The sequence below is a fragment of the Trifolium pratense genome, linkage group LG4 (genome assembly GCF_020283565.1).
Source record: "Trifolium pratense cultivar HEN17-A07 linkage group LG4, ARS_RC_1.1, whole genome shotgun sequence".
Classification (NCBI taxonomy): domain Eukaryota; kingdom Viridiplantae; phylum Streptophyta; class Magnoliopsida; order Fabales; family Fabaceae; genus Trifolium; species Trifolium pratense.
This window is the reverse complement of record NC_060062.1, coordinates 12,939,872-12,955,827: the sequence shown is the minus strand read 5'-3', so window position 1 is coordinate 12,955,827 and position 15,956 is coordinate 12,939,872. Positions and strand designations below refer to the sequence as shown.

General features: G+C 32.9%; 2 protein-coding genes across 3 annotated transcripts; both read right to left on the bottom strand.

The window, feature by feature from the left end:
* Positions 1-2,860: 2,860 nt before the first annotated feature.
* LOC123882003 (H/ACA ribonucleoprotein complex non-core subunit NAF1) lies at positions 2,861-6,426 on the bottom strand. Its single transcript, XM_045930779.1, has 3 exons — positions 5,764-6,426; positions 4,833-4,910; positions 2,861-4,658 (listed from the first exon to the last, which is right to left on the bottom strand). Exons 1-3 carry the CDS (start codon positions 6,298-6,300, stop codon positions 3,387-3,389), a joined length of 1,887 nt encoding a protein of 628 aa, XP_045786735.1. The 5' UTR covers positions 6,301-6,426; the 3' UTR covers positions 2,861-3,386.
* Positions 6,427-7,472: 1,046 nt separating this feature from the next.
* LOC123882004 (secretory carrier-associated membrane protein 1-like) lies at positions 7,473-14,240 on the bottom strand. 2 transcript variants are annotated; one of them, XM_045930780.1, is made up of 13 exons: positions 13,908-14,239; positions 12,910-12,966; positions 11,935-12,036; positions 11,783-11,845; positions 11,143-11,176; positions 10,940-11,062; positions 9,308-9,370; positions 9,130-9,223; positions 8,613-8,658; positions 8,460-8,527; positions 8,192-8,240; positions 7,976-8,041; positions 7,473-7,888 (listed from the first exon to the last, which is right to left on the bottom strand). In XM_045930780.1, the coding sequence occupies exons 1-13, from the start codon at positions 13,965-13,967 to the stop codon at positions 7,802-7,804; spliced, it is 912 nt and encodes a 303-aa protein (XP_045786736.1). In that variant the 5' UTR covers positions 13,968-14,239; the 3' UTR covers positions 7,473-7,801. The 2 variants fall into 2 exon arrangements, with proteins under 2 accessions (XP_045786736.1, XP_045786737.1); XM_045930781.1 differs by lacking the exon at positions 11,935-12,036 and having other exon boundaries at positions 13,908-14,240.
* Positions 14,241-15,956: the final 1,716 nt, after the last annotated feature.

Here is a 15,956-nt window from a genome sequence, read left to right as displayed (position 1 = left end):
ACATTAGAAAATTTTATGTGATTATTTAAACTGTTATAAATTTGATAAATAGTATCCCTCCGTCTTACAATATTTCTCAAAATTACATTTGATCATTTCACTCGCACAGATTAAGAAAAAAAAAATGATAAATAACTTTTTTAATTTTGCAAAATTATCTTTTTTTCGCATCACTTTTGTCCTTTTTGGTCCTTCATTCATGTTTGCATACAATTTTTCAAGCTCTTTCGGCACATTACATATATTTATGATTGAGAGTGCACAAGAAAAAAAACCCATAAGAGTACCATAACATAAGAGAGGGCTAAAATGGAGAAAGGGCTAAAAAATCGTGAAAAAAATAAATAAAGGATTAAATCTTACTTAAAATTAAACGAAAAATAAAGGGTTTTGCTTTATATATATATATATATATATATATATATATATATATATATATATATATATATATATATATATATATATATATATATATATATATATATATTTTTTATGATTTTACCAATTACTCATACTAACTATTGTTTTATTTCTAATATCATAAATGAAAATTTTAGAATAATAAATAGGGAATGATAAACATACCATTAATTAGAGTGTACAATTGCAAAAATAAGCAATACTATTAAATTGAAAATTAAAAATTTCATTTTCTCTTTACAAATGTGACAATTACTGGGATAAAGGGAATAGATATATAAATATATAAATGTATTAGAGAAAATTTACGATTACTTTGTATTTCTTACATATATAATTTCATTCTAACATTACATGCATGATTCAATAAATCATATTTAATGAATGAGAAAGACATGTATTCTTTGCAAAATAAATGACTTAAAAGACAGATGCCGAGAGAAACAGTTAGACTTATTGACGAATACCACCATATGATCAACAAAAGAGTACCTATAATCACATGAAAACCATGAAAGCCAACAATCACGTTAAATTTGTTGGGCCTAGAAGGGGGAGCCTCATTGGATTGGATTGGCACATTGAGAGCTAGACTTATTGGCGAATACCATCATATGATCAAGAAAAGAGTACCTATAATCACATGACCATGAAAGCCAACAATCACGTTAAATTTGTTGGGCCAAGAAGGGGGAGCCTCATTGGATTGGATCGGCACATTGAACATTGAACAACCTTACAAGTGACTCTAACACCACATCTTCACCCAAAACCTTAAGGCATTATAGGTTTATGGGTCCTCTCACTTATAAAGTGTTCAACCTCAACTCTTCCAACCAGTGTGGGACTTTTTCTCACACTTGACAGATCTCGACATCTCCCCTCAAATGTGAGTCTTTCCGTGTCCACAATCATTTACCACTCACTTATTGCTCCATCAATCAGGCTCTGATACCACTGTTGGGCCGTGAGGGGGAGCCTCACTTGATAGGATTGGCATATTGGACATTAAGCAACCTTACAAGTGACTCTAACATCACATTTTCACCCAAAACCTTAAGACGTTAAGTTTATGGGTCCTCTCCCATTTTAATATTTACTCTCTCACATTTTCTATATTCTTGTTGTCACACAAGATTGAAGTAAACCAATCTTGCACTTGCTTAAGGAGCAAGCCGCGCTCAAGAACAATCAAGTTCATGCTTCTGCTGCGCCAATAGTTCACACGTCATCAAATTAATATGGACCCAACAAGAGGGTTAAGATGTCAAATTTTCACAAGGAAGAGTTGAGATAAAATGAAGCTATTTTTGTGTGTTGTATGTGAATGTGTTTATCAAAGAATTTTATTTCAATTTTTTTTATAATATATGGCCCATTTGTTTCAGCTTTTAAAAAAATAGATTTTTGTTTCCGCTTTTAAAAAAATAGATTTTTTTTTATATTTGTTTTTTCTAAATTGAAACACTAGTTTTGACATCATATAACATAAATACACACTATTGAAGATCAAAGCATAGTCAAAATCACAATTTTTTGAAAAAGTTGTATTTCAAAAATGATTTTTATGAAAGGACAAATCTATTTGAAATAGCTTCAAAAATTAAGTGATTTTTCGAAATTTTGATATCCAAAAAAGTTTCAATAAAATGATCAAATACCTAAAATCACATTTTAAGAATAACTATTCAAACCAAATTTTTATTTGAAACTTTTATAAAAAGTTTCTTTATAAATTTTTTTTACACAAAATTATATAACACTACAAAAATCTATTTTAAAAAAATATATATAACAAACAGGCCCATAAACTATTTCGTTTTTAGGTTGTTGTTTTGACGCATCTTGTATTTATTACACTTTTGTTGTGTACGAAACTGAATTGAGAGAACCTCTATTAATGAGGAGTGTATGGTGTAGTAGTAGAGCCAGGACATAGAAACTGAACCTGGAATTGTTAAATGACAGACTACCAAAGTAAATTGAGGCTAGCTCTACTTACCTAGGATTTGTGTCGCTATGAGTTGAATTATTTTTCAGTAGAGTTAATTATTTGTTAATGTGGTTATTAAAATTGGTTTTGTTAGTAATCAATAGTTGGTTGTCCGATAGAAGCCGGTACCAAAATACAAATTATTAATAAGTAATATTTATACGAAAAATGCTAACGAGTGCTCGAGACACTCTTTAAGTATCTTAAATAGTAAGTTTTTATGAAAATGTGTAAAGTCAATGCATTGAGAATTGAAATATTTCACTTTCTAGAATAATAATTTCTTTAAATAGAATGCTTAAAAAGTGCTTATCACCCAAAAAAAAATGCTTAAAGAGTGCCGAGGACACTCGTTAGCAAGAGCCTATTATAATTGGTTCCCAAGAATCACACTACATTAAAATTCACAGTTAAAAACATCATTCCTAAACACTAAATGGACATAAATTCATTCAAAATCAATTATATTAAAAACTAAAACAAACATACCCTTCAAGGTTTGTGATACATGCTTATTTTACAAAGTACAACGCTCACTTTAAAAGAGTTAAATCAAACTTGTGACTCCTACCCTACTTGCCGCCTTCTCTGTGCTTTCGATAAGACGCTTTGATTCACTTCAGCAGCCTCCCTGATGTATAGAGAATGATAGAGCTCACTAGCTCAGGCATGAAAAAGTCACATGATGAGATGACATTCGGATTACAAAAGAAAAATGGGCTTGCTGCATTAAGCTTATAAACCACAGGGATTACAAAAGAAAACAGGGGATCCCGTGGATTACAAAAGAAAAAGTACAGATGATTAGATGACATATACTTTCAAGTACAAATGACACATGTAACTAAAAGACCAGGAACTCGACTCATCCCTTTTAGGATCCCATCAATTCCTTTCATAATTCGAGAGGCTGCAGGAAAATTTGCAAGTACAATCCCTGCAGAATAGCCCAACTCAAGCAATCAATTCAACGTCACCTAGAAGGTCGCCATCCTCTCCTACCGGCACCACGAAATGTTGGTCTCCCTCGGCTACCTGATGAACCTGGATGAAATTGAGAGGGGTTGCTAGAAATAGAACTAGGCTCAGAGGGTGGAAAGCCCTGCTGCTGCGCTTGAAAGATAGGTCGTTGCTGCAACTCATTAGGTGGAAAACCCTGCTGCTGTGCTTGAAAGATAGGTCGTTGCTGCAACTCATTGGGTGAAAAACCCTGCTGCTGCATTTGAAAGATAGGTTGTTGCTGAATCTGTTGGAAGGGTGGTCTTGAATCAAATGGCATTTGGTTTTGACCCACAAACCCCGGTGCATACATTGGTTGTTGTGCAAATATATTGGGCTGTACGCCAGTCATCATAGTTGGGAAGTGAGTTCCGTGATTGGGATTCATTTGCTGTTGAAATGGATTTCCTGGCACAGGAAACTGTAGAGAAAATTGTGTGTTTTGTGGATAATATGACATGCCATTTGAAGGAAATGCATTTGGAAGCTGGGAAGGTTGTGGCTGCTGTTGAAATATTGTCTGATTTGTCCACATTCCGTTTGCAGCAAAGTGAGGACCTGCATTTAAAGGCTGAACTTGAGAAACTGTGGTAGTTCCACCTTGTCCAATGCCTAAATAAGGAGAACAACTTCCATGATTAACCAATGGTGCTGCTGCAGGTCCATGAGGGACAGTAGGTAATACATTCTGTGCTGCTGCAGGTGCATGAGGGACAGTAGGTAATACATTTTGTGCTGCTGCAGGTGCATGAGGGAAAGTAGGTAATACACGCTGTGCTGCCGCAGGTGCATTGGGGATGGTGGGTAACCTATGATCTCTTGGTGAAAATTTCTTTTTATTGTTTTTTCTCTTGTCAGGATTTTGATCATTTACCCCTCTCTTTGTCATTTTCTGCATTTTCCTGTATTCAGCCTCTTTCTCGTCATCTGAAAACTCTACTTCATCAGACAACTCTTCATCATTCGCACCAGATGCATCATAGCCTTTCCGGTAAAGATCCTTATTATTAAGCACGCGATCCGCATACTCTGGAACACATGAGACCAGAGTTGTTCCCCCTTGGATCCCCGCAGGGACTTCACTTTCAGAGTTGTATCTCACAATATAATACGGGTTTTTCACTGGTCCAAAGATTTCATCAACTAAACCTAGTGGTTTGCGGCTTTCAGTCAGCCAGAGAATAGAACCCTCATTAAGAGGTTCATGCTTCTCCACTCCTTCGACAATGACTTGAGCACCAAGAGTCTGTCAAATAAGAAAGTTGATTCTAACAATTATTGGTACCCCATCTGATATACTTCATAATCAAATCTAATAACAAACATAAAATTTATACAAAATAAAGAAACAGAACATGCAATCAATACTGAAACGTCTATTCTGATCCTCAAATAAGTGATGAGATATCTGTAAGCTTACCGACATAACAACTCCAACGGGTAGCATTTTATGGTGCGGTTCTAAAGTCACATCCACCGGAGGAACTGGAGGCAAATTCTGCAAAGTCAACACCAGTCAAGAGATTTTTCAAAATTAGTCAAACTATTATGCATTATTCAATAAAAGAAAAAAAAATTCATCCATAGTTATTGCATCACATTTAGCGTCAAGAGATTTTCAAAGTTTCTCATATTTTAACTTCTCTTCAATTCTAAATGCCAACCAAAGCTACCTTCAAATTAACATGACAAATAGGACCAATCCTAGACTTTCAAAATTAGCACAAAACAGTCCCCCAAGAACAAACCAAACTGCAGTTAAGTACATCAATCATGGGACTATAAAGAAAGGGACACAAATCCACCACATGTTTGTAACAGTGTTGTTAAGTATTTAATTTAATTTTAACCTGGTGAATAGACTCGCACACTTTTAAATGTGGAGGAGAAGTGGGAAAAATTTCAGGTTCAAACCAGACCCCTACAAATCAATGTCATTGGCAGCTGCCAACTGTGTATGTTTAGTTTCACTTATTGAAGAGTCAAAATTGATTCTAGAGATGTATAATATACTTTGACATGTTTGGTTTTGCTAAAGTAGAACCGAGTTTGCCTCCCGAATTGATTCTACTTGAAGCTAGATATTGTAGCTTCTAATTTTAGAATTGATTTTTGCACTCAATTTTTGTTCAACTCACTTTTAGATGAATGTATCCAAACATAAAAATCACTTTACATTCAACTCAATTTTAGTCAAAATCAATTTTTCTCACCGATGAACCAGACAACAACTTTCTCGATAACATGTTTCGGTGATAAAAATATAATTGAATTATCAAAGTATAAAAAGACAGATAATTCTCAATGATGCTACACAAAAAATCATTTTACAAATAAGAAACTAAAAATACCTGAATTTCATTCTTTGACCTAATTGGTCCTACTGCAACATCCTCCTCATCAAAATCACCATCAACAGTAGGACTCCAACTAACCATCTTCTCTTCCTCAGAATCACTTATCTCCCCCTCTTCATCTTCATCTTTCATATCTTCGTCGTCATCTTCATCGCCATCACTGTCAGACTCGGATGATGAAGATGACGCCGATGATGATGATGAAGAAGCCTCTGACTCCGAACTTCCACTCTCGCTCTCACTCTCACTTTCACTATCATCCTCTTTCTCATCTTTTTCTTCATTCCCATTCACCTCAACTGAAGGAGAATCTTCCACTAACGTAATCTTTTCTACAATTTTCTCAATAGGAATTTCATCACCCAAAGTATCAAGCTTTTCAGGTTCTGTTACCGGTGTCTTCGCCGCAACATGGTTCGGGTCAATTTCCGACCCGTTGTTGTTACTAATATTTTCGGGTACCGGTTCTGGTGTCTCCGCCGCAATAGGTTTTGGGTCAGGTTCTGAACCGTTGTTGTTTAGGGTTACCATTGTTAAAGTGAAATTGGTCGGAATCGAAATAAAAATTGGATGATGGGTTCAGAGCGAGGATTGGAGCTGTTTTGCTTTCGCTGCTTAAACCCTAACTATAGGCGCATGGGGGTTTTGACTAAAAGTACATTTCACATTAAAAAAGTACTATTCATATGACATAATTTAATTTCACTTTATTTTTCTACAAATAATAAATAATATAAATATTAACGTATAAGATGTTAAATTTGTCTCGATGAATATTTTCTAGCCACTAGGTTACTTAACAAAAAAAATTAATTTTTATAATTTTTCATAATAAATAATTACAAATATTAACGATCAAAGTTGTAGATCGACAAATGTAATAGTGGTCAAACGTCATTTATTTTGGAACGGAAGGAGTAGTATCATTTCTTGTAACAAAAAAAAAGTACGATCATTTTTTTCTTGTAATTGGTTTAACTAATTTTTTTGATTAAAAATTTAAATAATATAAAAAAATAATAAATATAATAGTTTAAAGGGTTAAATATGTTTTTTTTTTAATTTTGTCAAAAAAATATTTTTTTGCATATCGTGAGGATATTGGAATAAGTCTTTTCATCTCGGCCTTTTTCTTGGATTGAATGAATTTGACATTTAAGGACATTGATAATCTATCGTGAGATTGTTCTATCTTCTTTGAAGTTATTGTGAGCTCTTTGAAAGCACATGAACATGCTCATATTTAAGTACTCATGCTTCATAGGTCGAAGTTCTTTTTTCTTGAAGTACTATTAACATAAAAGAATAAAAAAACAATCAAACAATCTTATACTAGATTGTCAATTTTAAAATCAATTTTTTTATTTTCTTAGGCTGTTTGTTGGACTCTACCATACTTCTCAAAATAACTACTTGGTTTCACAAGAGTTTACGAAATTGAGCTCAATGAAAATCATCAAAGAAAAACAAGAAATTGAGCTCAACGAAGAAACATCAAAGAAAAACAACTTTGTTGCTCTAAAGGTCAAAAGTAAAGAAACTTCAAAATATAAAACCCTCCAAGCTGAAGAACAACCCAACCCTCCAAGCTGAAGAACAATCCAATGAAGATGATGGATATTGTAATACCTTTTATTCCGAAAGCGTATAAAAACATTCAATATGCAGAAAAATATAAATAGAAGTCGTGCGAATAGAAAAACTTAGCGAGTAAAGTCTTATGCTGAAGACCTTGGTCTGCTTTGCGTCATGTCAGCAGAACATGTAACTCGTTTGAATTGATGAACCATTTGTTATAAAAATATTCTATGGGAAAAGAAGTGGGTTGAGGGAGCAATCTCAAACAATGTTTTCTATATATGCACAACATATGTGAGTTCTTTAATTGTGTAGTTTAACTCAACCCTAGCCCCAGCAGCCAGGAAAAAACATCCAAGTATTAAGAAAGGCGGAAAAAGTGCAGGGAAATTAGTAACTGAAGAAATAAAGGTTTTGGGGTATAACATTGGTGAACACATTTGGTAATGCCAAGTTATAGAGCTGCCATCATTGTCCCTCTGGCTGCCTCTCGCTTCAGCTCTGCAGCCTTGCCGCTTCCACGGAAGTACATCAATACTTGCTGTCAATATAAAATTAAAAGTCAAATAAGAAACCAGAGTCAAAAGAACACAAGTTACCACTGTTAGAGTGCTAAGATTATAAAAACCTGAAAAACCCAGACGCTCATCAGTGACTCGAGACAGAAAAATCCAAACCCGATGAAGTAGAATATCTGCAGTTCAGCACAAGTATCAACATCATTTTAATGTGAAATTATAAGTTCAAAATATACCCTCTGGAACAAGATGGTAATATCCAACTATTGAATTACCCAAGAAACTTGGGAACTATAGAAGCCAAGAAATAGATAATTGGAACATACCCCAACCAATGCACTGCCGCCTATCACATCAATTGCAGCCAAAATACCTCTGTTCACATTGTTGGTATACATTACAACCATTAGTTTGAGCAGAACGAAATAAATAAAATAAAAAATGTTCTTTTTTGCCATATTGATGAGCTTATGTCAAAACCATGGAGAGCATACAGTAAGTCAAAACCATGGAGAACATACGTTCAAGCCTAACACAATAATACATAAAAATTATGCACCGTAAAATTTTTCCAACTTATTAGAAGCAACTCACGTGAGAGATTTTCCTTTGAAGATAATTGGTGGAGCAACTGCAGCAAAAATGCAAAAGGCAATGTGCAACTGTTTGCAGAAAACAAAAAAAGATGAGCATTTCACAAAATTAGTGCATAATAAGTGAGTACAGTGAGAAAATATATAAACTTACCATGTAAGAGACAAAGAACCAGCCAAACTTCAAAGCACTGTCTGTCCTGTAAAACAAGATGGTACGGAACATGGAACAAAATAAAATCAATAATAACCCATCAAAGAATCTAGATAATTTAGGGGTTCCTGTTCACAATATAAATATTCATAAAATGCATTTATGTGTCGATGCTTTTTCACAATTTGGACGATGGTAAACCATCCATAGAAATCCACCCACTCTGTCGACCCTCTTATTTCTTCCCCTTTTCTGGTGTCCCCTCCCAAAAAAGAACAGTTCAAGGTATTGCATGAGGTGAATTTTGTACCTACTAGCTTGTCAATTTTTTACAATTACAGTTGCTTTTACAGTAAAATATTGTGTTTCATAATTGACTGAAGCTTTGCTTGAAGATATAGATAATCAATTTTTACATTTTCTTTTTTAGATAAACAAGTAGGCTGAAAAAAAAAACTTGAACAGATATCTGTATGCTAAACAAAAAAAAATAGTATTAAAACATATTGAACATTACCTCATAGCGCGATAAAGGGGGCGATACCACATTACATAGGATCCTGGAGCACCAGAAATAAAATATATAATAGCTAGAAACCAAATGGTTGGACCTGCATGGCAAAAAAAAAAAAACGCGTGTAAATGAAGCATGACCTAAAAAGACTGCTGGGTCAATTTTCAGTTGTAAGACAAACCTTCTCCTTTGATCCAAGCAGTAGTAACTGCTACTATATTCCACAAAAGACACAGAACCAAACCTGCAGATTATTACAAAGTTGTAAAACTAAGATACAAGGCAACAATAGTCAAAGATAAATGATAAGAAAAATTATGCTGTTGAAAGTAGTGATTTAGATAGCTCAGAGGGAAAGAGTGCATGAAGTAATGTATGATCTCAAATTGATATTTATTTTTTATGTGATACTAAACCCGATTTGTAGAATTACTAAACTCATAATTCTAATTATATTAGAAAACAAATCATGAAATAGAATATAGAAACCGCTCCTAAAAAATTATCCAAAATACTCTAAAGTATTCTAAAATACAATGATGATATTATGAGATATGTTTAGAAATTCTGATATATGCGATATATTTCTAATGAAATGGGGGAGGGAGACTTTTAATGGGTTCTGAGGTGGATAAAGGAAGATCACACCTGCTCACCCAAAGGAAAATAAAATAAAAGTTGGCATTAACCTTATCTTGGAGAATGGAGAAAATTAAATAAAGTTAGATGTTATCACAACATTTTCCATGCCTGGCCAATTTTTTTTAAGTTTGTTATAGTTCATTGGAGAATGGAGAAAATGTCAATTTCAAATAATTCAAATAAAAAACCGATAAACCAATGAATGGGAAACACACACAAGCCAATAATGCATTTAGCAGAAAAGAATATCTACAGATTTACTAAAACGAAACTCTTTTCAGCATAACATGTCAGCTAAGGCACAGATGGACCAGCGTAACGTGTGAGGCTTTTTTTTGTAAGGTTTTATTGCATTAACGTCATTTCATTTTTAAAATTTTAAAAGTTTCTCCCTTCTCTGCCCCTTCCTCCTCACCCCTTACTCACCACTCACCTTCCCTCCCACAAATGGCCAGTTTATAGCACATGATGTGTCTCACAAATGAAAGCAGAGGGTTCTACTACGAGACGGCATTCTCAAATTGTTAAGGTGGCCTCCAACTCCATCATTCTCAAGGGACAAGGCAGAAACAGCAAATGTCTGTTTTCTTTTGCTTTTAACTTAAATATGTTTTCTTTGTAAAAAAAAACTTAAATATGTTTTCTTGTTTGTTAACTGTATTTAGTTGTTTGCCTTGTTTCTCTACATGTATATAAGCTACCCTATTGTACCTATTGTAGTTCTTATGTCTTAAATAATGGAAAAACTTGTCAGTCTATGCTTATGCGGTAGCTTTTATGCTTGTTTTGAAGGGAACAATTTCCGCCAATCATTTTTAAATAGTAAAGTTTGGGCAACACATTCAGCAAGAACATAATAAAAACATCTGGCAAAATTACTAATAACATGATCTGTCAATATGAAGTGAAAGACTTGGTAATACAATTTTCATCTTGAGTTGGTCATATACATGCCTGTGTATTTCATCTAGTTAATTATAGTAAAAACTTCTAGTACCAAAAAAAAAAATTATAGTAAAAGATTCCATATGAATAACAAATTCAACTACAAGTACTAATTATGAATCTTTACAAGAAGAAAAATCTAGATTTTGTTAATAATAATCATCGGCAAGAAAGTAGATAGTTATGACCTGAACATTCTAGACAATAGTTCTGGAGTTCAACATACCTAACCATGATGCGAACGCAACATACTGCATCCTTTGAAGATGTATCGGTATTTCCTTTCCAATGTCATGATGAATGATGGGGAAAAAAGGTGGCCAATTTTTTTCCTCTATGATTATACCGGCTGGAAAAAAGAAATTGTAAAATACCAAAATATAGAGATTGTTTATGTTACTTTCTTTGTGAATATATGAACTAAAATACCTCGTGCTATGGCATCCTCTTTTCGTTTTAGTTCCTACAAAATATCATGAGATACATCAATTTCCTGACTACTACAAATGATAGTACTCCATGAGATACACAAATATCATGAGATATATCACTATGGCCAAGTAAATTTATAGTAATGTGGCATTAAAATCCAAAAATGAAAGGTAGAGGTAACTAATGTACTGAACTAAGTACTCAACAGAAGGTCTATCCATATACAAATGTAATAAATTAAAAAGGGCAAGTGGCCAACCGCCATGCATCAAAACAAAGAATTTATTAAAGTGCAAAAGCACCACAGTTAGGTCCCAAATATTAACCAATAGCAATAATTTATTAGCACTTAAAATATTGAGTTTGACTATCTAAGGCCCGTTCAGTGGTTTTTGATTTTCAGTTTTGAATTTAGTTTCAGTTCTAAATTGAATTTCAGTGTAAATCACTTTCTTTACCTTGTCTCACTATGAATTGACCCAATATAAAATATTAAAAATTAATTTGTCTACAAAAATAATTCAAACTATCAATTTGGTCACCACATAATTGCAAGCATCGTGTGAGCCACCACGACTATGAAGCACAAGATATGTATTTGTGTTCTAAAGATATCAAGTAATGAAGTAATAATCACCTGTTCCCTTTTTTTCAATTCAACCTCTCTAGCTTGAAGCTCCTTCTCCTTTGCTTTGAGATCCTAAAATGAAGGACATAATTAAATCTCAAGGCAATAACAACATTGAAACAGATAGTTTTGATATTTCAACATTTTCACATCCAGTCTACCTTTGAGCTATCGAGAGGGATGTCAATAGTTGCCCCACGATCATAAGGCTCGGGAGGAAGGGGTGAGAGTTTTGAGGTAGCAGAAGGAACACTTCCAGGGTTCTACATTGTAAATTTATAAACAATAATTTCTTTAAGTTTCATGTTTGAAAAGAAACAGAAGTTTTACGAAACTAGCCCAAAAGTGATGGCAAAAGGGACACCAAATCATTATAGTTTCTAACTACTCCCTTATAATTTTTACAACGATTGCTCCATTTATAAAGTTGACAAATCATCAGAAATAAAATGGTCTGAAATCACAACCAAGCAATTACACTAGACCTACCAAATCAACGTATGATAAAAGAAAGAAACAAAAAGTACTAAGAAAATAGAAAACCCATCATAAAATAATTTCCACGAACTGGCTCTCAGTGTTAAGTAACACAAAACAGCATATTAGTAAAGTCGGTCCAAATTTTACCTACTCTAGACCCTTTGGTTGCAATTAAAATAATTTTATCACGTATGGTAACACAAAACAGCATATTAGCAAATTCAATTTGACCCCCTCCACAAGTAAAAAAGAGAGGGAATCCATTCTAACATTTTGAAACTCAGCAACAAGCAATAAACTTCAACAATCGAATAACACAAATCAGTAATTACCAACATGTGTAACCATAAAATTAAAAACTAAACCTATCTCAGGCACCTTGCACAAAATCTTTTCCTCAGGTGGAACCTTACGAATGGGTCCCTCCCAACCTATCAAGTACATATAAATCTCTAGATTGATTAAATAGGGAGAAATCCTACAAAATCACTTCAACATTCAAATTCTAGCAACACCTATTACAATTGCACAGTCAAAATATAGAGGATGTGTATCAAAAGGTAAAACAATCATGGATTCCTTTGTCAAAATATTATCGTGCAAAGTGCTATATGTTAATATATAATGGTATAAGTTAGAGAAAAGGGAAAACTTACTGTAGTGTAAAATGCTCCCCCGCCATAACTTGATCCTTGTCCTTTGGCTGTTCCATCCTAATAATAATATCAAAAAAAGTGCTTAATGTTTTGGTCCTTCAAATAAAAAACAAACCAAAAAGAACTCAATATAGTTCCAAATCACTAAGGGTATAAATACATTATCAATTTTCATTTAATAATCACAAAACCCATTTAAAGATCAAATGCAAGAAATATAAGAATTCTGTGAGATGTGAACTCTATATATTCATTAAAGAACTGACTGATTGAGAATCCATGATGCCGTCAATAATTGATTGAGAAAACATGATGCTAATTTTCATGCATATTTCTTAAAATTGGGGTTATGACTAACTCAACCCTACAAATCCAACCTGTAAGGTGAGGGAGATCCCCCGCGTATAAATACATTTTCATGTCATATCTCATAAAGACCATCAACACACCCCCTTAAGCCCAAGTCCAAACATCAGGAGTGTAACTTGAGTGGCCTGATAACAGGTGGTCCAATGGATCTTAAATAAACTATGATATCATCTTAAAATTTGCTTGCGTCCAAAATCCTACAAAACTGGCTTGTAAGATGACGGATGTCACCCACTTATAAACACATTTTCAAGTCATATCTCATCCAATAACAACAATATAGTTCCTCTCTTAACAAAATCAGATCCATTTGCATCAGATCAACAAAACAAGTACAAATGAATTTTTCAACATCTTATATCAAATTTTACCAGCCTAAAACGATTCAAATTATTAGGTTAATCAATTCAACATAATTGCAATCGAAGAGAATTCACTAAAGAAATTGCGAACTTAACATTCACATTTCATCATTACCGATGATAAATATTGTGCATTACAAAATCATTATCAAAATTCAATCCAACTTAAACTACAAAGCGAAACACGATTATCAACAACAATTAAGCAAGAACGAAAAGTGAAAAAGAAGAACAGAAAATAAAGTAAAGTAAAAAAAAAGAACTAACAGAAAAGGGATTGACGTGAAGGTCTTCTTCTTCGAAAGGGTTTGGATCGTAGCGGCTCATTGTGTGAGAGAATGAAGGGATCTTTGAGAATCGGAATGAATGGAGTAGTTACGGCGAGTGGTGTGTGTGTGAATTTAGTGTGCAGTATAGAGAATGTGCACACAGAGAGAGAGAAGGAGAAAGAGATATAGGGCGTTGGAATCTACGGGTTATTCGGCTTCCGATTTTGTCTCTTTATTCGCCGAAACTGCACACCAAAGATACACTCTGAATGAATGTGATAAATTGAAACGGAAGGCTTCATGCATAGATAAAAGATAACCACCGCTTCAAGTTTTGAACTACTTTTTAGTATCTTTTTAATTTATTTATTTTTTTCAAGTATCTTTTTTAATTATTATTTTTAAAGTGAATCACCGGTTAAGAAACTAATTCTTTTTTATTTATGAATAATAAACTTCATAGACTTTAATGGACATAAACACAGACAGAGTTTATCACATAAAAATGCTTCAACATTTCTTGTGTTATATAAAGTGGGGTTAAGTGGAGTGACGTGGCGGAAAAGTTGTGATTGGTTGAGTGTGTAAAAAAATTTTACCTTGTCTGCTATATCCATTAAACTCTAAAATATATAGTACATTCTTCCATTTTTTTATGATCGAGAAAAATAAATAAAAGCGATTAAATTAAATAAATAAAAGCTGATAAAATCTCAAGAAAAATATATATATCTTATGTTATGGTGAATTTGTTAATAAAAAAAAAAATTGTTGTTACAAAAAAAATGTGTCTTATGTTATAGTGAGTTTGTTAATAAAAGATTTTTGTTGTTACTAAAATAAATCAATGATACTATTGTCATTATGAAAAGTATACACAAAAACTCATGTGTTCACATTATTTATATGTAATTTTAAACTTTGTCCTAAAGCTTGAAGTTATACAAAATAAAATAAAAATATTGGACAAACTCAAGGTTTTTGAAAGAAAGGAAAAAATTATTTGTTAAAGATGACTTTAAACGAGTTAAAATCTGCATAAAATTATTTCCATAGTGTACAAATATGAGATGCAATCAGGATGTTGGCTGGATGGCTTACCAAGAACCGTAGAGTTATTGCAAGTCTTATCTGATGATTTTAGGGTTGTTTCTTCCCCCCGGCTAGTTAGTGTTTAATTTCTTTCTTGGGCTGGCCCCTAATTTGAATTCAAAAAAAAAAAAAATAGATTTACACATGAATTTTAGGAATCTCATTGGTTTTAATTTCATTAATAAAAGAGACATGTATGCTATAAGTTGCTTCTTTAAGTTGAACGCGATCTAATGCAATTAAACATAAAAACCAAACACGCGTGTATGCCAACAATAACTTTCTTTTTTTTTTTTATTACAAAGAGGGATAACATCTGGGAAAAAGAAAACTACAAGAAGACATTCCTACGGGTAACTGTCCCCTTCTCATCAGCAAGCAAAATGTGCTTAAAATTTTGATGGAGTTGGATTGGGAAGTGGTTGTTACACATAGGTATTTTAGTTATTTTGAGTTTGTCACATGATTTATAGACATTATGGTAAATATGTCGTTTTATGTTATTAACAGTTTGCATATTATCATTTTCATTTTAGTAATGTTGAATTTATATTTCTAATGTACTTTATTATTTGAATAAATAGTTTTTCTTAATAAAAAAATAGTATAAGAATTAAATTACAGAGTCAAAACCTAAATAAATTGAAACTACAAGGATAGTATTGTTTCAAATGATTTTGTTTCTTGATTGCGACATATAAAAATTTGTAAACAAATGTAGATTTTCGGTGCAAACGATTGTGTCCCTCAAATATATTAAGATACACCCAACTATTTTTTACTTGTATATTAGTATACATCTTCTTCAATTAGCTACTTTCTAACTAAAAGATTGTTCTTGCCAACTATCCAGAAGCCCTCATACAACAATTACTAAATTATTTCCCGTACTAGTTGAAATTAACTTCGCAGTGCAGAGATTAATCATTTGAACTTTATGATAATTTTAACAATG